Here is a 25,687-nt window from a genome sequence, read left to right on the forward strand (position 1 = left end):
TCTGCCGCCCGCATTCTCACCCGCACCAAACTCCTCTCCCCGATTACCCCAGTCCTTGCCAGACGGCACTGGCTGCCTGTCCCAGAGAGGATCGACTTCAAGATCCTCACCCTTGTCTTCAAATCCCTCCACTCCTCTGCAACCCCCTACTTCTCTGACCTCCTCTCTCCTCACAACAGTTGCCTTCGATCCTCCGGGTCTGGCCTCCTCCTCGTCCCCCGAGTCCTCCGCTCCACTTTCGACGGCCGTGCCTTCAGCCACTACGCCCCGAGGCTCTGGAACTCCCTTCCTCACACCCTTCGCCTCACACCCTCTTTCTATTTTCAGGTCTCGGCTGAAGACCTTCCTTTTCGGCCGCGCCTTTGGTCACCTTCCTCCCCCTCCCCCCGGCTCGGCCCCGGGATCCATTACTGTGAAGCGCTCTGAGACGCCGTCCAGCGTGGAGGGCGCTGTATAAATCCAAGTTGTTGTTTTCTAAGATGTTGCTAACGCTGATTGCCTGCTGTGCTTGCTGCACGAACAGTTACTACATTTCAAATTGTGCTTTTTTTTAGGCATTTAGGGTGGTGTATGAAAGACTATTTAAGTTTGTGAAAACCTACTGACAACATTGATCATGTCTTTAGTTAATTTTCAGTCAGGTGTGGAAAATGTGATTGACTTCACTTCAAGGTCATGCACTTTAGGTGAGATTGAAATAATTTGTTCATCCAAAATTACACTCTTCCAACTCCTGAATGGGTAGATAGCTTTTCATGTCACGAACTGATTTTGAGACTTATGTGAGAAAACATATTAGTTGGAAGGGTGACAATGGTGGCCAAGATGATGCATTTAAATTTGAAGTAATGTGACAGATGTTATGTGATTCTTGTCAAATAGTTGTGTTGGAAAGGCCTGTGACAAAACAAATGGAAGAAAAAATCCCCAACACATGGTCAAAGCACCAAAGGTGGGCCCTTGACTTTGCTTGAGAGTAAAATTTATTGTCAGATTTGAAGTAGCTTATATATTCAGTTCACTAACGTTTAAACAGACTTTTCTGCCCAAAGAAATTTGCAACATAACTACATTAAAGCTACAATATTAATCTTGATTTTTATCGTGATTGAACATTTCAAGGCATAACTATTCACAAAACCATTTACTAATTAAAGTCAACAGTTTAGAACACAGTAATTGAATACAGGACTATAGATTAATTACTGCCTCACTGTGTTTCTGCCAGGTTGAAATTGTTGACGGAAACTATATCAAAATTAGATTTACAAAAAGGAAAAAAAAGATTTGATAGTCCATGAAAGTTGAAGTATAATTTACAAAATAACATCTGGGATAAAGATTAAAGCATTAAAGTCACACAATAATGCATCATTCTAAAACAAATAATGTTTGTATAAGAGATAGGCTTTTACTCAATAAGTACACCATTGGTTGATCACACAGAAGAATTATAAAAATCATTTTGATTCTTCCACAAAAATGAGCACTGAATGGACCAGCAACATTTTTGTGTTGAGCAGAGTTAATATATCATAAGTTTATATTCGAGGGGATGAGGTAGTTTTCCAAATTCATTGTAAAATATTGCAGATTTTATAAGAAGCATGCATGAAAGCTTAATGACAATCTTCATCACAATCAAGTGACTTTCTAAATTGTAGTTTCCTTCAATGAAATACCAGGTTATTAAAATTGTGATTATTAACACGACCTACAAGGTAGTTGGAGGAGATTGTATCTGGTCCTGTGACTTGATTTCTTCAGAACTGACTTGTGCATGTTTTTTTTGACTTTGTAATGATGTGTCTTCTGATTTTTCTTCAGGTGGCTTCTCACTTTTGTGTTTTATATCTTCCGTTGTATCTCCTTCTGCAGAAGCCCCCAGAGGCCTCAAGCGTTCGGCTAATGTTACAGTTTCTTCAATTTCGTTGCAATGATGCTTCAGTACATCACCTTTGTCATGATGGATTTTTTCTGTGGCAAAACACATCATGCAAAAAAACTTATTAGAATCTATAGTTGAATTTTTAATTATTTTAATGCCATCAAAATATGTTTTAAGGCAAATAATTAATCACTGATCCACAAATTGTTGTTGAAGTTCAGTTTCATGATTGGAATATTGTATTGTGAATACAAATATACCTCCACATCTACTGATTTCATGACTTGAACCATTAGCCAGTCTAAGAATTATTCTTACATCAACTCATACATTTAAAGTCTTATTTTTGGCGCACTAAATATAACAACTTTAACATAATTGTATTCATTATGCACGACTGTTAATGTTTCACATTTGTATATCAAAAAATGAAATGCTTATATTTGTACATCAAATATCTAAACCTTTTGCTGGGAAGTATTAATTCTAGATCAACTGATTAGCCATATTTAATGTGTGAGCCTAGACAGTGAGTCTATTCAGTAATGGAAGGTATTGCTACAGAGTCTTACCCTGTTCTCAATCAATAGACACAAACTTTCCAGCGAGGATCAAAGAACATTGATCAGGAGCCTTGACATTCCCTCCGCAGACAATTGGTATTGTTCCAAGTGCTGCCCCACCAAGGATCAGCTAACTCACAGGGAGAGCCTGGGAACTGAACCTGGGAACTCCAGTCTGTATTGCTTCAAGCTAAACCTGTCATGCCTTTACCCAATAGGCCATCAGTGGAGCTGCTGTCTTTTTTCAAAATTATTTTTGACTCAGTTAATAGCACCCATGTATCCAGTTTCAGAAGACTGTGTGTACAGAGCAGTACTGGAGAACTCCTAGTGAAAGGAGTTTATTTGATATCATAAGGTGCTACAAAAATGAAGGTTGTTTCTACCTGTCTTAAGAGGTTGGGACTTTTTGGATATGTAATTGCAGTTATCTTGAGTTGTAGGAACAATTTCTATTCCATTCTTTGGGCAACAACTTTTTAGATGAAATTTCAGTCTCCTGGTCTCCTTAATCCATTCATGTTGCACAGCCTCATCTGGAGTCATACGCTTTTCAGGATCCCACCTTGTAAACAGATGTAGAAAGCTAAAACAAAAACTTTGAATAATAATCCTTGAATTTGCTATAGCAACTATAATGTTGAAACATCTCAAAGCCCTTCACAGGGAAATTTTGCAAAGTGTAGAAACTGTGCAGTCAATTTGCAGACAGTAATGTCCCGAAATGGCCATAAAATGAACGATCGATTTTAGCTGACGGATTATTACGCAGGAAACTGGGACAAAGTCCCATTTCAAATATGTCATGGGATTTTTAACATCCACCTGAACAAGTATACAGACCTCGGTGTAATGATCTGATCCATAGTGCAGCACTTCCAACAATGTAGCACTCTCCCAGCACTGCACTGGAACCTAAGCAGAGACTTGGAACTTTTACATCTCTAGGTAAGGCTTGGACAACTGAGCTCGGCATTGCGTTCTTATGTCAACATCTCATCAACCATGTTTCCTGAAGAGCATATTTAAATCAAATGCCTACCTGTGTCAAATTATGTTTTTTTTTGCTGTCAACTCAAAGTTAAGACTTCCTAAACTTTAAAACTCGATATCAGTTTCAAACAAGTACAAAATTAATCATATTTTTGGATCAACTATAATGTTGCTTTCCTGTGGACATCGAAATGTTCAGATTCCATGATGCATAATGTATTTGTTTCAGAGGTTAGTGGCAAATATATAATAAAAATCACTGTTGATATTCTACTGTTGTATGAATTAAAGTTAGAACTTACGTGAAACAACCTTTCAGGAAATCTATAAAAAGGAGATCATTGGTTCTGAGTATGTTGGCAAGCTTCTTGGAATTTGGGCGCCTCTTCCTTCCTTTACTGTTTGTGATGGTTTTAGGGTGTCCCTTAGAATCTTCAAAAAAAACTACTGTAATCTTAAACTAAAAATGAGGGTTTGAAAACATAAGACAATTCTTACAACAATATTGATAATAATCCTTGCATTTGGTGTACCGCCTTTCATGTCAAGAACGTGTCTCACAAAGCCCTTCACAGAATTCACTGTAATGGAAGATCCCACATAAAGACATGGCTAATTTAATCTGGAAGAAACAGCAGAAGAAACTTCCTTTTCTTCCCGATTAGTGTCATGGGATCTTTGATATTCACAGGTAGACAACATCTCCACATATTTCATCCAAAATATGACACTTCTGATGATACAGAGGCCTGAATGCATCCAAGTTAATGCCTTTAATAGTAAAATCAATGTTTAAAGAGATTTAAAAACACAGATATTTTGCCAGTACTAGTTTGCTTGACAAACTTTTCTTTCAGGATGAGTATGTCTTATTATTGCACATTACAAATTATTAGGGTTACTTTGTGCCAATCAAAAACATCACATATTTGAGCCTGCAATTAAAAGATCACCAGTAATCTGAACACGATAAACCTCATTATTGTAATTCACTGTACTTCCTACCAAAAAACAATCGCCTTCTTTGTCCAGCTTGAATGAAGGCATCTGATGGAACCCCAAATATCTTAAAAATGAAATAAAACCCTAATAAATTATAATAAATTAATCTGAAAGTTTATTGCATTACAACATTGTATTTATTTTGAGGACAATTAATAATGAAAACATTAAAATGTTCCTTACCTCCATTATACAAGCCAGCTGTTCTACTTCATTTTCCCCAGGAAAGAGGGGACAGCCAGTGAGGAGCTCAGCCAGAATACAGCCAAAGCTCCACATATCAATTGCCATGGTATATTGATGACCCAGAATTACTTCAGGTGAGCGGTAGAATCTGCTCTGAATGTATGTGTAAACTATTTTAAAAAAATTAAAAACTAAAATAGAATAATTGAATGAAAATTAAAAGTTTTAGCTTGCTAACAGATTAACGCAATATAATGGAACCTCAATAATCCATGTTCTAATTATCCATCTTCTAAATTACAATCATAATTGTGAACTTATCTGTGACGTATCTTCCATTCTGCCCTCCATCCCAACTCAGCTACAATATTGGACCAGTATAAAGTCTCAACCCATTTAAGGTCTGTAGTTTCTTATGCTGATGGAGTGCTATTGATTAATAAATAGCATGCAATGGTTGATAAAAACACTTTTATAATTATTAAGATTATACTACTGGCATTTTATCATGTTAGAGTACTAGAAAAGAATTTACACATACTAAATAAATTCTGAAAATGCAATAAAATTATTTGTTTTAGCAATATTTAAAGTGATTGCAATTCAGTAAATCATTTGCTTGATTAATGCTTATTTTTGTGTTAAATAATGTCTTGGAATTTAGATTTTTTTAAATTCCTATTTGTACAAACCTTTTTGATAATCAAAGCAGCTTGATCCAAAGTCAATTACTTTTATTGTTCCTTGTCCTTTAGAGCATAGCAATATGTTCTCCTAACAAAGTAACAGAATAACAGCTTTAAAAGAGTAGTTAAATTAGCGTTAGGCAAAAGTTTAATATATTAATTTTTCCAGTATGAAATCTTTCTACTTTCCTCCAGACTATATACACTGATCACCTCAGAAAACAAAGAAGCGATCTGCTTCTCGACCTCCATCAATGCTGCCTCTGGACTAGAGTCAAGACTCCTCCTTTAACTAGTAATTTATACAATCTAATACAAATAACCATGTAAAGTGTGCTTCTTGTTTTATACATAGAAAAAAAACATCCATTATTACATATTTAAATCATGCTTTTTTAAAAAATATTTTGTAATATATAATGCATAACGAATTTACTTCTCATTTTGGTCAGTCTTGGTAACAGCTATCCATCCCAACATTGACTGTAACTATATTCAATGCATGAGGGTTCTTGCTGAAAAAATGATTGTGATTACGTGAATTCAAATTCATCAAGAAATATTCTGAAATGGATTACTGAGAGATTGAAATGAAATGAAATTGTAACAGACGTCAAATCTACTTTTGTTTTGTTGCCACTGGATGGCAGCCTTGCACAATCACATACTGTATATAACTAAAGAGTCTTACTGTGGCACTATCAAAGATGCAATACAATAAGTACAAATAATTATAATCCTAACAATTATCCTTGCACTTGACACATTATCCATAACATCACGAATGTTTCCAAGCCCTTCACAACGTTTCTGTAAATTATGGTGTGTGTCTGTGTTTGTTGCAGAATTTGCATTTGTACGCAAACATCCTAATTGCAAATTATTTAATGTACATTTGAGAAATTACTCATGACTTATCCCAGAAAAGGGTTACGTGCAGCTCTGCCACCTCTCCAAGTCACACAAGTATAACTATAAGCTTCCTATTTTCCTACCATATTTAAATCTATTAGGATTACACCATGTATTATGTTACTCACTGGTTTCAGGTCACAGTGAATAATTTTCTCCCTGGAGAGCATCTGTAAACACTTTAGTAAAGCAAATGCAAAACGACGAACAAGCGATAAGTTGAAACCTTGGAAGTTGTTCTTCTTGATTAATTCATACAGGGTTAATCTGTGAAAAGATTGCAATTCAGTTATCATTTTACATTCCTCAAATCAGTTGAACGATTGCAACTATTAAAAATCTAACACCACTTTGTCCTCTGGTGTAGGCACTGTTAAAATAATGAAGTGATATTTCAGTGAAATTGGATGTATTTTGACCAATCTATCAATGTATATTAAATATCATAAGTAGAGCACTAATTATTTTTAGTCAGCTGGGTGATACACGCTCTCCCCCAACCTTCACCTTCTCCTCTCTGGGATTGGGTAAACAGAATTCGTCCCTCCAGGAAGAGAGTGTGCATTCTATTTCAGTCACAGGGAAATATCCACGTATAGGTGGCTTACATATGTGGAACTCAGTCTAGTTTGGATAATCTTAAATATGGTGATGTTTCCATACCTGTCTGACCAAAAAATAGGAAACTTTGCACACATGGCGAAACCTACCTGTATGTTGTTGAGCAAGTGTCTCAATTATGTGAAACATCTCATTGAGTTTATTCACCATATTAAAGAGACAACTCCATGCTGGAAAATGTGTAATATCCTAACACATTTTATTACCTTTATCAACAATCATGAATCTAAAGCGATCAGGGCTTGCTGATAACGCCATACTACCATTTGTACCAAATTTGGATAATAATAAATTGGTCACTTCAATCCACGATTGTTTGTGGGACACTGCTGCATGGAATTGGCTCCCTCATTTGCCCACTAAATACACAGTCAATTCACTTTACAGTATATTCTGTGAAGCGCTTTGAGACGTCTCAAAGACATGATAAAACAAGGATTATATCAAAACAAGGATTGTTATTATTAGGATTCTTTGGTCGATATTATTCTTAAGTTAACCCATTCTGTAGCGTTATTCATGTGTTATAGTTATTGTTAGAAGATCATTAAAAATAGTCACCTAGAAATATTCTCATAATCCACTCTTCGTTCCACCCTTTTGGTGTGCAGAGCATTGGATATCATAGTCACTAACTCACTCACTGCAACAAACCTTCCAGATAACTGCTGGGCAAAACCTTCTGGTTCCATAACCTTAGAAAAATGTATCATTGTTTTATTAACAACCTTTCCACATATCTGAAAACAACCACTCCTGTGGTCTGCGTCATCTCACCGTGACGGTCAGCTTGACATTGCACGTTATCCAGCAATAGGGTCAAGTCCCTGAGCTCATACTACTGTACTTTGTTCTCGTCTCCAAATGAATTACATTATGTGTAAAAGCAATCCAACATTTTTGTTTAAAAAAGTTTCTTTTTGCAAAAGTAGTAACTTACAAAACAATAATATAAATGATATAATTTTTTATTATTTGGGGAAAAAATTAAAAAGTTTGCGACCCTTGTGTGAATGAGACTCGTTTATGCGATCGTCAGGTTTGTATCTATGTTGCTATCCTGGTTAACGTTAGCATGACAGAACATCAGAAGGCATGAAGTGTTCTAGACAAAGCTATAGGGGTGTAACTGATTTACATAACATTTTATATTAAAGTAGTTAAGTATTAACTACATTTTTTTTACTTAATCTACATTCCTAGAGATTTGGTATATAGAACAAACAGGGGCAATCTGATGCTGATCACTGGCCATGTCCATATAGTTGCACTGTCATGGAAGGCGTTCAAGAGCTACTCTTCATAATTTATGGGGTACGGGGGAGAAGAGAAAGAGACAGTTAAGATAGAAATGCAGTCACTGGACTTTGAGGAATGTCACCTGAAAAATGAACAAAAAAGCTGAAAAACAAGATTCCCACCAGAGAGATTGGAAGATATATTTAAGTGAACATTTAAAAGTTTTGTAAATTATTTACAGTAATAGTTGATGTGTATTAAATTGCAAATACAGTGGTTATTTTTGTGAATTCACACCGACTCAAAATCCATTTTGTTTCAGTAGTCAGGAGTGTTCAAACAGAACAGGTTATGGAGTTGTTGCTGCAAAGAGGCCGTGTGCTGCAAAGTTTGAAACAGCTGGTGTGTAATTATTTTCATTCCAGTGTCATTCCAAGTTCCCATAGTCTGATGAACGCTCTGGCCTTCACTGGGCTCCAGGGATCGTCCTGTTCATTATTATTAGTCAGCAAATGCAACAGAGTGCACGTTCTCACATTTGCTATTATAATTTCCTTCTTTTTAGCATTTGTTTATCAAGTGGCTCAATGCCAAAAGTCATATATCTTGAGGTAGTTGAACCTATCCTCTTTCAAACATTCTGCTGAGCATTTCCAACATTGTCTGTCTTTTTAAGGGCAGACATCAGGCAGAGGAGTGCATTATAAATACTACTGTGCAACAATCAACTCAGAAACTATCGGTCATAATTCTGGTACTAAAACAGTTAATTCACTTTACAGTATATTTTGTGAAGCACTTTGAGATGTCTGAAAGACATAATGCACTATATCAAATGCAAGGATTATTACTAAATCCTTGTAAGAAAATAAACTGAATTATTAATCATGCATACATATATAAAATATAAAATAAATGATAGGTTAGCATTGTATAATTTCAATCTGATTATGTGGTAAGAATGCTATGTCATATTTAATTTGTGCTAGATTTTGATATACATTTTTGTAGAAAATTAGCTTTCACAAACGCAGACTTGCTACCAACCAGTTAATTTAAAGAAAACACACTAGAATGTCAAACCTATTAGCTGCAACATCTAAAATACCACGTTTATTTTGTTTCTGAGTCATATGATCGTGAGGCTGTCTCAGTTTAAGGTCCAGTGAGACTCTTTACATTGTATATCTTGTGCTTACATCACAGGGAAGGAAACATTAGAGCACTGATATTTTCCCTTCTGATGAATTGTGTCCCATACGTGGATGGTTTACAAAAAACATAAAATTCATAATGATCAGTTGGGGGCAACATAAACAAGATTATTATAGTCAATGCCAGTTCAAATGGAATCAGTTATGAACTATACTGAGAAGTCGCTGAGAGGTTAGAGCCTTTTCAGTTGTTAAAAATGTAGATCTAAAATAACTCTAGAGATCTTAAGATGAGATGTAAAGCAATTATCTTAATTTCAAACTTCTTGTGCAAGGAGCTTCTACACATAAGTGAACCCCAGAAGATTGGAGGGTTGACATATATCCAATCACAGTCTTATTGACAATTATTTTATCAAATCACCCCCCACCCCACCAGTAGTTATCAATTTAAGACATTATTTCTGTACATATAATGAACCTGTGTGCAAACTTTGTGAATGAAGTGAAAGACAATATTTCAAAGTTCCAGAAACAGACTTTTTATTTGTCAAAGTAAAACATTAATTTTACTTTCAAAACTGAAAGAATACCAAAAATCTGATACAAATTAAAAGTTGCAGACCCTTTGGTTACACTGTACCACAACAATCATACTGGTATGAAACCTGTTGTATAAACTATAGTTCCAGAGTCCAGCTTTAGATTATTTACTCTAGTTGAAACTATACCATATTCAGTCTGGAACTAAACCCGTCACCTATAATTGAATTTGAACAAACCAGTTTTCAGACACCATTGAACTATATTTTTGGCTGTTTTATTATGATTATTTGCAGCTTAATAGCATTTCATTCCTGGGTTACATTCTATAAGTTAATCAAACAATAATCTGCATTTATATAGCACCTTCACATGGGTTATAGGGGCAGTTATTGACAGAACACAGAAAAAGACAAAATCTTTGCTGCTATGGCCTAAGAGTGGGGAGTTTAAGGGAAGAAATGTTTGTAGTGAACAGCTCCAGCATGACTTGGTTGAATAGTGGAAATATGAAGATTGAATATTGGGATGTCTTGCAAGATAACCATTGGAGTATTTATGCAGATTGTTCCCTCAAGAGATCAAATGAGTGTAATAGAACTTATGATTAGGTAGATTGGTAATGGCCTGTGGGAATCAGCCTCTATGCGGTAACTGAAACATCAGGTTACATCCCCACCTGTCCTTTCTCCCTCGTATTCAATCAGGACACCAGGAAAAACTCCCTTTTTATATTGAACAAAAGTTGTCCTTTAAAATTAAATTGGGCTACTACCAGAATTAGATACAAGGAGACAAGTAAAGTGACTGTAGCTTACCCTAATAGTTCAAAGGAAATGCACAGATGATTTCGGAAGTAAAAATACTCCAGCATATGAATAACGTTGTGGCTGCCATCTTTGTCCTTTTTGCGTAAAATATCTAAAATCTTCAGCTCCACCAAAGCTTGGTGGTGAAATCTATTTTTTTTAAAAAGAATAGGACAGTTCATATAGTACAACTGTTTTGGCTGTTCAAGGTTTTATGCATTTACTTCAAGAGTTGTTATGAATTGAAAGTCATGGGAATATATTTTTCTGACCAGTGAAATTCACTCAGGTATAATTTAAAGCAGATATTAGCTGGAATGAAAATCCTTCCATTTGCACAAATGGATTAGTAACAATTGTTATGACTTAGTTAAACACTCAAGTCAACAAATTGGGGTGGGAAATCTAAAAACAACAGAGTAGAACCTACTTATATAGCAGATAACCCGATGTTGTTTTCCTTCCCTGAACTGCCCAGCTTCCTGCAGGCTGTCTAACCTGCATTACAAAAATAACAGCCAACTTCTAGGGTACCAGGTCATTGACGACATTTTTCTTGCAAAGGGTATTTACGAAGTGACATTGGCGGTGATCTGATGACCTGGAGTCAGTTGGTTAAGTTTAGGAAGTTTCCAGCATAAAGTGTGCGTGCACAGCATGCAGGAAGTAATATCATCAGCAACCCAAATGCCCTGGAGGATGGTCACGTCTTTGAGCATGCTCAATGTGCTGACTGGAAACCCTTCATGATCGTGCCCAGTTATAAAGTGAGTTGACATTTTGGAATCCATCTACCACCTTATGAGGTTCTACTGCAGTATTTCTATATTGTAGTTTACAATTAAAATTGATTTACAAATAATATTAAGAGAACTTACCTTTGTTTGTTTCGTATTATCTTTATAGCCACCAATTCATTTGTTTTATGATCCAAGCATTTTACCACTTGCCCAAAGGATCCTTTGCCTATGACTTCAAGAACTTCATATCGATACGATAAATGGTCATGTAACACCTGAAAAAATATTCAGAGTGGTTCAGAACAAATGGTTTGTATTATTTTGGAAACATGTTTCTGTTTGAAACGGGGACCCTTGTTTAAAGGCATTCTCTTCATCATGGGCCAATTTGAAAAAAAGCTTAGATGGACCAACTAATGTTATTAATAATGATCCTTGCATTTAATATAGTGCTTTCCATGTTTTCTAGACGTCTTAAAGCGCTTCACAGAATAGAGTGTAAAGTGAATTGGCTATTTATTTGTAGGCGCAACCCGGCAGCCAATTGCGCACAGCAATGTCCCACAAACAGTCGTGGATTGAAAGTGACCAATTTATTATTGTTTTGGAGGGGTTATTATTAGGCGTGTGGAGTAAGGAAACTTGCCCAAAATATTCAGGATCTGACACCTATGAGCCTTCACATACCTTGATGTAAGAACCGTGGACATCATCATAACCACTGTTTTGCTGTCCACCAGGAACAGCATCTATCTTTTCGGCATCCAGTCCAAGAAACCACAGTTCTCGATAATTTTGGATTTCCTCACATTCATAATTTACCAGGCCACTTTTGAAATTCTTCAGTGCTTCTATTCAAATCAAACAAACACTGTATGATGCTTAAGGCCGGTTTAAAACATTCATTGCATCACATAATACACTATTTGTTATTTAAATATTACATGCTTCCAACAGCTTATCTTTTTCTAAATAGATAAAAACAAAAGCTTGTGTTTATAGAAGACCAAGCATTGAAATGTTTTATTCCATACAACCCTCAGGGAAGTTAGTCAACAATACTTATTCTTTATTAGCTCTTCATTGAGTTTCAATTGAAACTTTTGAATCAAATATGACCCGAGCACGTGTATAAATAAAGCAAATCTTTAATAAAGACAAACTTAAATAGAATTAGACATCTTTACACCAACTCAAAGAAGTCTTATGTAAGCACTAATTGCTGGCTATATCTGATTTGATTAATACTATACCTGTAGATGTCATAGGCAAATTAAGACCTTGAAATGTTCTTTTCTCATTCTTGTTTGTCTGTGCTTTGCTAATAATTTCTTGAAAATTCTCGATTAACCCCAACCTCGTTATCTGTTGTCGACTAAAGCTGCAAAACCTTTCATCCTAGAAATAAAAATAATAAGTCACAGTACTTCATTTCCTCTTCTTAACATTTTAATTATCATATTCTCAATCAGGTATCGTGACACAATGTGCTAATCATATAAGAATAATTTACTTCTAAAACATATTTAAACTGTGCTTCCACTGGTACAATACTTTTTTTTAGTTACTTTCAGGAATATGAACGATAACAAATAAAAGAACCCAAACAAAAATAAAATATTTATGGTCACTATCTACGCAAACAATATGACTGAAAGTTATGATAAAACAAGCTCCCCCATCTATTCTGGCTAAGTGCTAAGAAAGTGTTCATTACTATCATAAGTACTCTTAATGCTCTTCAGTCTCTGCCTTCCACTCACAAAAGGATAAAAATAGACGTCAGATGCTGACCACTCCTGTCCTCGCCAGGCTCCACTGGCTGCTTCTGATCAACTTCAAGATAATCATACTCACCTACGAATTCCTTCATGCCCTCATTCTTCCCCAATTCTGATCACCACCAGCTTCACTTTTGCTCCACTTGGCAAATTTGGATCTGCTGTGCATCCCCCTCCACCCAACCCATCGCTGGCTGAGCCTTCAGCCTCTATATGCACCCACCCTGGAAGTCTACCCCTCCTCTACCTTCAAAAGCTGCCTAAAACTTATCTGACAGTGCGTACGGTCATCTTACTCGTCCCCCTACTGTCTCTGCTTAACATCTGGGAAAGTCTCTGTAAAGCACAACGAGACATGACTCTTTAAGTAAGGGGACCGTAATAAATGCACATTGTATCACAAAGCAGCCTCATAAAATGTTAATAGATTTTGGTTACCTGGTGTGTTTTCTGTCCATATGGCAAGGTTTTATTGGTTATCTGAGGAAGGATACGTTCGTCTTGGTTTGCTTTGAGAGCAGTAAGCGTGGAGTGGTTGATAGGGGGCTCCAACTGGGGGAGGGAGCCAATATTGGAGGTATGCTTCTAACAAAACAGAAATATGAAACCCGTGAGACATCACATATTCAGTCCACTGAAGGCTGCCCAGTGACTCAAGATGTTCCAGCAATGAAATGATTATCAGCAACAACTACCAATCCAAAAATGCTGACCGGCAAACTTTTTATTAAAACCTGCCCCCATTATAACATGATTTTATGGACCCAATTCATTGTTATAATGAGGTCTGACTGAATAATAATAATAAATTGATACCATGCTATCTTGGATACTTATATTTTTACCTTTCGGTATGTTTTGCTGGTACCCAAGTGATTTTTTTCTGCAGGGATCAGTTGTTTTGAACAATTCTGAGATGTCTAAATTGAGATAATCAGAATATACAATATTAGGATACAATTTTAGAAGGTTCAAATGCTTATCTAATTCAAAAGTTATTTATTCACAGTAAGTATTCCTTTGCTAGGCTCTCTCTCTCTTGCAAAACCTTTTTAAAAACAATCATTTTCAGCATGCCTGCCTTTGGTCACCACCCCTCAAATTCCCCTTTCTTTCCCAACATACTAAGATGCTAATCAGGATAGAAAAAGTTACCCAGAACAATAATTTCAGATATGACAAGTTAGCACAAGTTCAAGATTATAAAGTTCACTTTTAAAAAGTACCTCCTTGTAACCCTGTGCCCTAATATGATGAGAGGACTAAGGCTCTTTGGTTAATCTATCCAAAAAATATTTGGCTAAAAATACATTCACTACACTTTACAGTACATCCTGTGAAGAGCTTTGAGACATCCTCCCAGTGTATCAAATGCATGGATTATTATTTGGTACCATGGACTAACATTGTCTCCTCTTTACAGCTTGTATCGTGTTGTTCATCACCATTAATGAGTGTGATTTTTCCTAAACAATGGTTTATTTTTGAAGCTGTTGTGCTATTTCAGTACAATTTGTGGTAAAATCACTTCCTTTGGTTTGTCTAACAAACGGAGGAAGTATGCATCAAATAGGACAAACATAGACCATGCAAAACATCAGTCAAACCCCATGGTGAGTACTGAATGTCATCTATTCTTTCATATTATTGCCCTTAACAGTATACAGACACAGAAAACAGCAAGATGGTGTATATCAGTTATGAGGAAAAGCTAAGGAAGCTGCTCTTTGGAAAAGAAGACAGTTGCTTTGAGGTGAGATAAGGTACTTTTAATTTTTTTTAGTTAAAATTAGGATGGGGAGTGACAAGTTGATCAAGGTTTTTTCCCCCAGATTGTTCAAGGCAAAGAATTCAAACATTAGGCATACAAATGAAAATTTAGCTAATGGAAGTCAGGTGCAATTTAAAATATATATTGTATATATATACACACACACACATACACACACACAATATCATAATTGACCTGCATTAAGATTACCAGGCATTCTGCTTATATAATGCTAACTCAAGAGAAATGTTAGAAATCCATAGCATTGCCAATCAACATCTGAAAAGAGAAAAGATCATTTTTTTAATGTGTGTATTGCAGGCTTTTCTGGTTATATTTCAGGTTTCTACCATTTTCATTTTTTCTTTTTATTGATGCTAATACAATACACCTACCGATACTAGCACAGTTGTTTGCTATTATTTGAAAAACTATTATTTTGTTCTTTCCATTGCACAGTAACATCAATGACTGCAAAACATGCTCCTTCCAATAACCAATTATTATTTCTCCATTATCACAGGCATTATAACTATTAAGCTCTCCAAGACGCTACCCCGTGTGAAGGGCGCAATATAAATGCAAGTTGTTGTCAGTGTAAAAAGATTCCAGGTGATGTGGCCTAAGATAAAGACATTTCTTACTTAAAAATAAATCTTTAAGATTAATTTATTTGCATATACTGAACACATATCTACTTGATACTACTGCATAAATTACTTGAAAATTGACAAAATAAAACAATTTGCAACTCGGCAAATGTGGTTATAACAGCCTCTCAAAACAACCCTTGAAATACTAATAATAAATACAAGTGTGCATCACATAGAACAATGTACCAGAGCTCTTAGTTAGGTTAGTGACTGAAGGCATGGTCAGAGAAATGCAACAATTATTGTTATAAAGTGTAAAATTAACTGAAAATGATTTTAAAAAAGTTAATCCTCAGATACAAAACCCAACAGCTGTAGCAAAACAATGAATGTGTAAATTGCAAAACAGAATTTGAACAATTTACTTTATATATGAAAAATAATAAAACCAATTATTTGCCTATACTTCTACTGAAAAAAGCCACAAGTTACAAATAAACTATTGTAGACGTGCATACCTGCGGTAGGATTCTCTTGTTTCTTCTCAATTGTAACCAGTGGTTATTTATCAAGCATGAATCACAATAATCCTTTGCGATCCTCTTTGCCCCCCATCTTGCTTCAGGTTCATGCTGTAAACCTGCCATCAAAGAATTTTTCTCTTTTAACCTAATTATAATCGCTGATTTTAATCCTAATGGTGATTTACATTTTTATTTTTGACTTCTGCATCAATTTCTTAGAGATGTTGATAATTTCCCTAATTTAAGACAATTACAGTCACCTCCCCACTCCCTCTCCCCCTGGCTCAGGGTCAGACTCCGCCACTGTCAAGTGCTCCAGGACGCTACCCCGTGTGAAGAGCGCTGTATAAATGCAAGTTATTACTGGAGAACATCCCATATTGCTTCACAGGATATATTAGAAAGTGGAATAACTATGTTTTGTGGGTTAATATACATTAATTTATCAACACTATCTTCACTGTACACAATACCAATATTATCCAATTCATCATAGCAGAACATTTCTGATCAAAACACATTGCTTCTGGCTATTGACGAAACTATTGCTGTACCCAATCAAAATCATAGAATTCCAGGAGAAAAATTTAAACTTACATGAATGCTTTATTCAGTATTTATTCTGTATTTTATTATCAATGGGAATCATCTCAACACCGTTTGTAAGCTTTTGATTATTTTTTCCATAGTTTTTCTATTATCCATTGATTACCCTGCAGTTTTGTGAATCCTTCACAAGAAATACACTATTTTAGGTAATTCACAACTTTGAAATTAACTCCCGTATATTGAAACAAATGACTAAATTCTTTTGCTCAAACTTCAAAATTAAAATTCACATTTACAATAAAGTATATTTCAAGACTGTAGAACAAACTATTTGGTGATGACATGTACATGTTTTCTTACATTAGAAATCAAACCAGATATTACACATGCATAATGTTCACTTTTCACTGAATAATAAATTATTGTAATAGTTTTGTTCTTTTTAAAATGGAGACTTTTTTGGTAACACAAATGCATTATCATCTGGTTCCTCCACGCTCCTATACATTTCCTTTGGAGATTGTATGTAATGATTAAATGACCTTGAAATTTCTCCACACCATTTCAAAGCCTCACCAGTTCCCTATAATTATCTGGGATTATTATATAGCAGATAGTTTTACATAATCACAAGTGTCAATGGTATCTGAGATTTCCTTTCTTCCAGACTTTGTTTGAGCTTAGGCACATTAAAATGTATTTATGACAACTTCCAATATAAATCCAATAATTCCTAAGGCTTCAAAAATATACCAAGAAGTTCTTGAAATTCGTGAATGGCCTGATGTTAATCAGTCATTTTCTATAATTGAGAATACACTGCAAATATATTGGCAAGTATTGTAATATCATCTGGCATGTAGCCTAAATAAGGCAAAGGAGTTATAAGCTTTACAAGAATTCACTCCAGGAAACATACTTGGTTCTTACTTGGGCTGATTAAATGAACAGAAGTCTCATAATGAGTTTTCTTTTTGTTCAACATACTGCACTTCTCCAAAAGCATTAAATACAACATCTTCTTCTGACTGCTAAACCAAAATAATAAGCGCCACAGTGAACATGGCAACACTGTGTATATTTTAACAATGCCATTGCCAACTGATGTATGGATACAACTAAATTTCTGTATTAACACGTGTAGTGTTTAGAGCACTCGCTTTGCAAGCGAGACCCGAGTTCAATTCCAGGCAGAGGGAAACCTTGGGCAAGTTTCCTTACTCCATACGCCTCAGAATAATCGCTCCCCCAAAAAAAACAATAATAAATTGGTCATTTTCGATCTGCGACTGTTTGTGGGACATTGCTGTGTGCGCAATTGGCTGCCGCGTTCGCCCACAAATATACAGTCAATGGAATGCGCACTATCTCCCTGGAGAACGTGCAAGTAGCACCACCAACATCACCACGTCACATCAGTGGCAACCTGATGGCAAGCCAGCTGGCATGTGGGAAGCCAAACTGGATGACTACTAGGTCGTCAAGTAACTAAGTTTTGAAGTGCTGATTGAGCCAACCGTGAATTTTGGATTTTCAAAAAATAAATACAGTTGATAATAGCACCCCAAAAAAAGCCACGAAGGGAATGATCGATTTTATCTGGAGACTGTCAGCTACAACACCAGAAGAGACTTCCCTCTCTATGAAACAGTCCGAGTTAACATCGACTGAACAGGTATTTGGGATTGTCATCCGGGAGAAACTCCTTTCTCTTTTGGAGTAGTGTCATGTGATCTTGAACGTCCACCTCAACCGGCAGACGTGACCACAGCTTAATGTTGTATCCAATGCATCAATGCAGCACTCCCCCATCACGGCAATGGAATGTCAGCCGAGACTGAGCTGAACTCACAAAACATACAAATATACTTGTGATAAATTTAATGCTACAACTGCTACATTCAGCCACATTTGTTTTTAAATCAATTACAGCCGTGACCAGTTGGAATATCTTCCTTGTATGTCGTAATTGTTAAAATGTTTCTGTTGGAAAAAGCAACTGTTAAAAAAAAACTATTGTTGTCTTAAGATATGTATCCCAATCCAATTAAAAGAACCTTCAACACGCCACTACCACTCAAGTCAACAACTTGCATCTATAGAGCATTTCACATAAGATTTACACAATGAGATAAATTAGAAAATAAGTTAATAATGCTTAAGAAGGCAAAAAAGACAGCTAAATTTGCACTTGCAAAGTCCTAACACCAAAATAAAATGAACAGACTCACTATTTAGCTGCAGTGAGAGTAACTAGTAATCTCACGTGCATGCATATAACTGGATGGTTTGCTGGTAGTGTAAATATGTTTATACTTTTGTGCAATATAGGGTTAGAACCAGAAAGTTATAGAGAAAGTCAGAAACTCAGAGAGAGAGAGAAACAAATGGCGAGCACAGTGTGGTACTACAGCAATAATACTAATTCTTGCATTTGATATGGCACCTTTCACAACAGGAGAATGTCTCAAACTGCTTCCCAGGATTCACTGTAAAGTGTATAGTGTCTACATTTTTAAGCAAGCATGGCAGCCAATGACTACTAGTTCAAAATCCTAATGTTGGGTTTGAATTTACAAACATTTTGACTCAAAGACGACAAGAGTGAACCAGGCTGACACACATAGTGAAGGTATAACTCCTGATGAAACAATAGATTTTTTTTAATTTAGTTAATTTGTACTTTTCAATATGACCAGTTGTGCTCAGAGTTGTGCGCTTATCCAAAATGAGGATTGTGTCAATTGTTCTGTACTATGAAAGTTGATTTAGTCTCGATAATTGTTTTAGTTGTGGAACTGAGACAATGCCCCAATCTTTTAAGTTATATTCTCAGGTTTATGATATCAACTGACCACTTTAAATAAATTATTCATTTCCAACTATCAATAATTCTCTACAACTTTTACTTTACATTTTCACAGCAAAATTACATCATTAATAATCCTGTTCCTTACAAATATTAATTAAGATCTACATACCACTTTAACAACAACAACCAACAAAATGACATGTGTATAGCATCTTTCACGTCAGGAGGACGTCCCAAGGCGCCGGACAGTCACAGTTCCAGACCCGAGTTAGGGGTCGGGATTGCGGAAGGTCGAGGGCAAGGAGGGGAGTGGAAGCAGGGTGATCGAAAGCACGGTCGAAGAGGAGGGTCTTGAGATGGATCTTGAAGGAGGCAAGGGAGGGGGTGCGGCGGAGGGACTGCGAGATGAAGTTCCAGAGGGTGGGGGCAGAGTGGCAGAAGGCCCGCCTGCCAATGATGGGGCGGGCAAGGCGGGGGGATGTGAAGCAGACCAAAGCCCGCTAAGCGGAGTGAGCAGACAGGATGGTAGGGGGTTAGGAGGTCACAGAGGTAGGGGGGAGATAGACCATGGAGAGCTTTGATGGTGAGGACTAGGATCTTGAACTGTATCCTGTGTGACGGCACTTTAAATCCTTAAGATTAAGCCAAATTCCTCAGGTTCACTCAATTCTTATACAGAAGGTCAGAATTGAATTGTTTACCTGAACAATCGAAGAATGATGAGATTTCCCCCTTTTCCTAAGCAATGGAAGGGTGCCATTGTTTTCTTTTTTCAGTTTTTCCACCTTGCATCGGAGTGACTTTCTGGAAGTTTACATTAGTACATTATTTTATTTGATTCCAACTATCACAAAATGTTCTTAACACAAAGATAAACTCTTAGAAATACTTCACAATGACTATTGAATTATCCCTTTTACTTTATTTCTTCTCATCCTGGATGAGAAGAAATTAGAAATTGAATAGATTCATAATTAGTGAAATCAATAAACAAGAGATTTCTGCTGACAAGAGCTTGCACACGAAACAAAATTTAAATGTGGCTTAAATTGTAACTTTTAAGTTAAGCAATAATCATGAAATATAACTTTGAAACTAAAACATAATTTTAAAAGTTCTTGTGTTGCACCCAACAAAATCTACAAGGCTCAGTATTAAATATTTATATTATGGCATGAATGTGTTCTCCAAAACTACAAAGGAAAGTTAACCCTGAACCAGCATTAAAGGAATCATGCTGAAAGGTTTCTGCAGTTACTTTCCACTGAACTTACAACACACAAAAACAATACCTAGAAAGTTGACAAACAGGTTTTGTGAGGCAATTACACAAATTCCAACCCACATATCCTTCATTCAATGCATCTGAAATTTTGAGAGAGAAAGTAATCTGTGTCCTTTGATTACTGCGGGGTTAATTTACCAACCAAAAACAGCCATCTATGATTTGGTGAGCTGCTTGGTTGCTATGTCTATATCTACAAAGAGAAGCTGCCATTTGGGGCATATTTCTTTAATTTAAATCTACTTTGTTTCAGAAATAAAGATCCACAAATTAAGACGAATGAAAATGTAAACCCATTAGCTGTATATACTGTACATACACATATATATATATAAACACACATGCAAATAATGGGAAGAAAGAAAAGTAAAGGGCAATTAAAGTATAACTTTCCTACTGCTTCTCATTCATTAACTAATTGCGCTTTGATGAAAAAGGTGACTTCAAATCAGATCTTCTGATCTTCGTGGAAGTTGTGCTCGCACGAAATAAAAGTACAATTTAACTGAAACGATCGGTGAACCGCAATTCCCTTCTCCATCAAAAACTTATAGGGGACGAAACCAGTTTGTGTGTCCAGTTTAGAGGGTTCGAAACCAAAACATATGAGAAACTACCTCTCCTGTCACCTGTGGATAAAACACTGCGAAGCACAAACTGCAGTACAGTAGGCAGTTGGTCACAACGTGAGTAACAAAACCCCCTCCTGGTAAATACTGCGGCACAAAACATAACAGGTTGAAGCGTTTAACCGCACGCGGTGGGAAAATCATAATAAAATAGCACCAGGCGTCCAACTTGTGAAGGACCACGAGAGACTGACTGGAGTCCATCTGCAATCACAAAGCAGTGGCGTCGCCTTTCCTGCATCTCACCAGAGGGAATGTCATTATATATATATATATAATAATAATCCTTGCATTTAATATAGCGCTTTTCACGTCGGGAGGACGTCCCAAAGCGCTTCACAGAACACACTGTAAAGTGAAGTGACTGTATATTTGTGGGCGAACGCGGCAGCCAATCGGGCACAGCAATGTCCCACAAACAGTCGGGGATTGAAAACGACCAATTTATTATTGTTTTTGGTTTTGGAGGGATTATTATTAGGCTCTGTGTGGAGTAAGGAAACTTGCCCGAGGTTTCGCCCTCTGCCTGGAATTGAACTCAGGTCTCTCGCTTGCAAAGCGAGTGCTCTAACCACTGAGCTACAGGACTCCACATATATACCCACAGTCAGGTGTATAACTTCTGCCATCTTTTTTTTGGGGGGGGGGTGGGGGGGGAGAGTGAGTTTTAATTCTCTCCGAACTGCAATGAATCCACACAATAATAAATAACCCGTTGGCACATGGGATGAGGCGAAGGGAGTCCTGTAGCTCAGTGGTCAGAGCACTCGCTTTGCAAGCGAGAGACCTGAGTTCAATTCCAGGCAGAGGGCGAAACCTTGGGCAAGTTTCCTTACTCCACACAGAGCCTAATAATAATCCCTCCAAAACCAAAAACAATAATAAATTGGTCATTTTCAATCCACGACTGTTTGTGGGACATCGCTGTGCGCAATTGGCTATCGCGTTCGCCCACAAATATACAGTCAATTCACTTTACAGTGTGTTCTGTGAAGCGCTTTGGGACGTCCTCCCGACGTGAAAAGCGCTATATCAAATGCGAGGATTTTTATTATCATTATTATTATTATTATTATTATTATTAAGGCTCTTTGGAGGACGCGGTGCGTCGGCAGCCACCGCCGCGCTGCGCGTCACCACCGACCGACCGACCGACCGACGGAGTCGCCGGTGAGGTCTCAACAAACGGTCCTTTCTTCGCCCCCAACCGAGGCCGCCCCTCCGGCCGTGGCCTTTCTTTTTTTTCTTCGGGGTCGGGGGGGAAAAAAAAAGACGTACTGTACATCTGGACTGTGAGTGAACTGTTTTACTCACTTGCCGTCACGCGGTAGGTTCAGCATCTCTTGCGCTTCATGGGGCTGAGAAAACGGCGACGGCGGCGGCAGCAGCGGCCACCACCCGGGGGGGGGGACCGGAGGGCGGGCGGGAGAGAGCGAGAGGGAGGGAGGGAGGGAGGGGGGAAAGCACCTGCTCCACGGCGCTCGAGCCAAACACCTCACCCTTCCCTCCCCCCCACCCCGACACCTTCAGTGCGCGGTCGCGTCACAAAGGAGCGCGATGACGTCCGCCATTGTGACGCGCGGCCCGCCGGCACGCGCTCCACCCCTCCGCCACGCCCCGCCCCCTTCCCTGCGGCCCTCGCTCTCAAATAACCGTTGGCCGGAGGTGGGTGGGAGGAGGGGAGAAGCGGGAAACCGTCGAGGGACGACGACGACGACAACGTGCACGTGAAAGGCGCTCTGTAAATGTCATTTTGTTGTTGTTGTTGTTGAGGGAGGGAGAGATCCAGGGTTTGTTTTTTTTTTGGGGGGGGTGGGGGGGGAGCGCAGTGGTGGTTAGTGGCTGAAGGCACGGCCGCCGATGGCGGAGCGGGAGGGGGTGAGGGGCGAACGAGGGAGGCCGCAGCCGCTCGGTCGGCAGGTGTGAGGGCCTGAGGGTCCGCGGTTTGGTTGTGGAGTGACCTGCCAGGTCAGGTGGGACAGGTTAGAGGCCGCGTTGGGTTTGAATGGGGGGGTCATTGGACAGTGCAGCACCATTTATGCTGCCCAGTTTTTCCACTTGCTCTCTTTTTTTTCCCCAACGTTCTCGCCGGGCGTCACCATCAAAACCGCTCAGTGTAGATGCTAAGCCCAGGAGATGTGAGCGTGCGTTCACACTCCAGATACATCCTTCCACTCTGAGCCCCTCTGCTCACCCCCATCGTAAAGCTTTCCCTGTCCTCTGGGACCGTTCCCACCCCTTTAAAAACTGCTCTCGTCACTCCTATTCTTAAAAAAAAAAAAAAACCCTCCCTGGACCCTTCTCTACTCCCCAACGACCGCCCCATCTCCAATCTCCCCTTCCTCTCCAAGGTCCTGGAACGAGTTGTTGCTTCTCGGCTTCGCTCCTTCCTCTACTGCCACTCCCTTCTCGAACCCCTCCAATCGGACTTCCGTGCCACCCACAGCACAGAAACAGCCCCGGTCAAAGTGTCAAATGACATTCTGACCATCTACGACCAGGGCTCCCTCGGCCTCCTGGTCCTCTCTGCTGCCACTCTATCCTCACCCACCGCTTCTCCTCTCAACTCAACCTCCACAGCACTTCCCTTGATTGGTTCAGATCGTACCTCTCACACCGCCTGCACTTCAGCTCCTCAAACGGCCTCCTCTAGCAGTCTAAAGCCTCACTTTTGACATCTTACTAAGAGGTTCAAGAAACCATTTATTGTAAATTTAGTGCTGAGCTCAGTATCAAAAATGTCTGAGTAGAAATGTCTCAATCTTTAGGACCACCACAATCCTTTAAAACCCATATAGTTGCATGAAACAAAGCCACAGAGTCTTTTTCAATAATCAAGTTGATATGAAGATTACATTTAGTGAAGAGGCTTACAAAAATAATGGAAGAATCCCTCACATTGTTAACTTGTAAGAAATAATATTTTAGATGGAATATTTAGGAACATAGGAACAGGAGTCAGCCATTCATCCCACAAAGCCATTTTGCTATTTTATTACATCTTGGCAGATGTTTTAATTCCATTTTCCATCTTCCATCCCTTTGTACATCCTACTTCCCAAGCATCTATACATCTATTTATCTCAGTTTTAGATATCCCAATCAATAGTTCATTGAACCCCTTCATAATTTTAAACACCTCTATCAGGTCTTCTCTCAATCATTTTTATCTCCAGGTGAAAAAAATCTGTCAAATATTTTCCTATAGTAATATTGTCTCATCTCTGGTAACATCCCAGTAAATCCATGATGCACCAAATTTTGTATTCTTTAAATCACTAGTTATATTTGCAAAAAATTGTCTGACAATATGCATTTGTAATTCTTACATAAATGCAAATTCTGATATTAACGACCTTATGTAATTATAGTTGTATGCTGCCACCATGTGGTAAGATAAAATTTTGTCCTTAAACCATAAAGGTTTCTAAATGTACTCCTAAATATTATAATCTGCTAAACCGCAGTAAAACATGAAGCATCTAACTCAAGGCTGTATAGAACAATAGCTAGGAACTTGCAGAAGCAAAATGTAAACAGAATAAAGTCATGATGCAGTTTTATATTCACTCACAAAATATACAGTCAATTCACTTTGCAGTATATTCTGTGAAGCGCTTTGAGACGTCTGGAGGACGTGATAAGGCGTTATATCAAATGCAAGGATTATTATTATTTCTGCTCCTAGGGCGCAGAAAAGTACAAACCATAGTACACAGAAAGTACAAACAGTGTTGTAGTTTATTTTAAATTATCAAATTGGTAGAATTGACACAGACTGAACCAGGTTGATATTACTCAACCTCAAAAGGATATTAATGCAATGAAAACAGTTCAGAGAACAAGAATCATTTTTAATACCTTGGTTATTAGAATAAAACTGCTAATGGAATGCTATTGCACTCTTACTACTCATGGTCAAAAGATCACAAGTTGTTCAGATAAAGAAGACCATTTGCAGTCCATCTGATCTTATCCCTTCCAGAATACCCACTCTGCCCTCTTCCCATTACAGCATTATAGTTTCTTAATTGAGTACAATTAAGTACTCAACCACCTCTACCACCCTTCCTGATCAGCCATTTCAACTGCTAATTATGTAAATAAATGCTTCCTGGCATTTTATCCCAAAATTGACCCTGAACCTGTGCCATCTTTGTGTGTCAGCCTGGTTCAGTTGGTAGCACTCTCGCCTCTGAGTCAGAAGGTCATGGTTCAAGCCCCACATCAGGACTTGAAACTCATAAAGTTTAGGTGGCACTCTAAAGCAGTGTGAGGTTGTACTGCATTGTTGGAGGTCCATCCGTGGGATGAAACGTTAAACTGAGGTCCCATCTACTTGTTCAGGTGGACGTTAAAATCCCATGGCACAATTCAAAAAAGAGAATGGAGTTTCTCCCAAGTATC

General features: G+C 37.9%; 1 protein-coding gene across 4 annotated transcripts; it reads right to left on the minus strand.

The window, feature by feature from the left end:
* Positions 1-965: 965 nt before the first annotated feature.
* Positions 966-22,762, minus strand: dyrk4 (dual-specificity tyrosine-(Y)-phosphorylation regulated kinase 4). Of its 4 annotated transcripts, none has more exons than XM_007904164.2 (16): positions 22,595-22,676; positions 20,068-20,170; positions 13,963-14,037; positions 13,556-13,702; positions 13,403-13,453; positions 12,590-12,734; positions 12,024-12,187; positions 11,475-11,611; positions 10,606-10,746; positions 6,359-6,497; positions 5,325-5,406; positions 4,630-4,802; positions 4,450-4,510; positions 3,747-3,876; positions 2,838-3,016; positions 966-1,977 (listed from the first exon to the last, which is right to left on the minus strand). In XM_007904164.2, exons 1-16 carry the CDS (start codon positions 22,618-22,620, stop codon positions 1,715-1,717), a joined length of 2,016 nt encoding a protein of 671 aa, XP_007902355.1. In that variant the 5' UTR covers positions 22,621-22,676; the 3' UTR covers positions 966-1,714. The 4 variants fall into 4 exon arrangements, with proteins under 4 accessions (XP_007902355.1, XP_042191477.1, XP_007902356.1 ...); XM_042335543.1 differs by having other exon boundaries at positions 3,747-3,888; XM_007904165.2 differs by lacking the exon at positions 13,403-13,453 and having other exon boundaries at positions 3,747-3,888; positions 22,595-22,762.
* Positions 22,763-25,687: the final 2,925 nt, after the last annotated feature.

Source organism: Callorhinchus milii, unplaced genomic scaffold (genome assembly GCF_018977255.1).
Source record: "Callorhinchus milii isolate IMCB2004 unplaced genomic scaffold, IMCB_Cmil_1.0 Scaffold5, whole genome shotgun sequence".
Classification (NCBI taxonomy): domain Eukaryota; kingdom Metazoa; phylum Chordata; class Chondrichthyes; order Chimaeriformes; family Callorhinchidae; genus Callorhinchus; species Callorhinchus milii.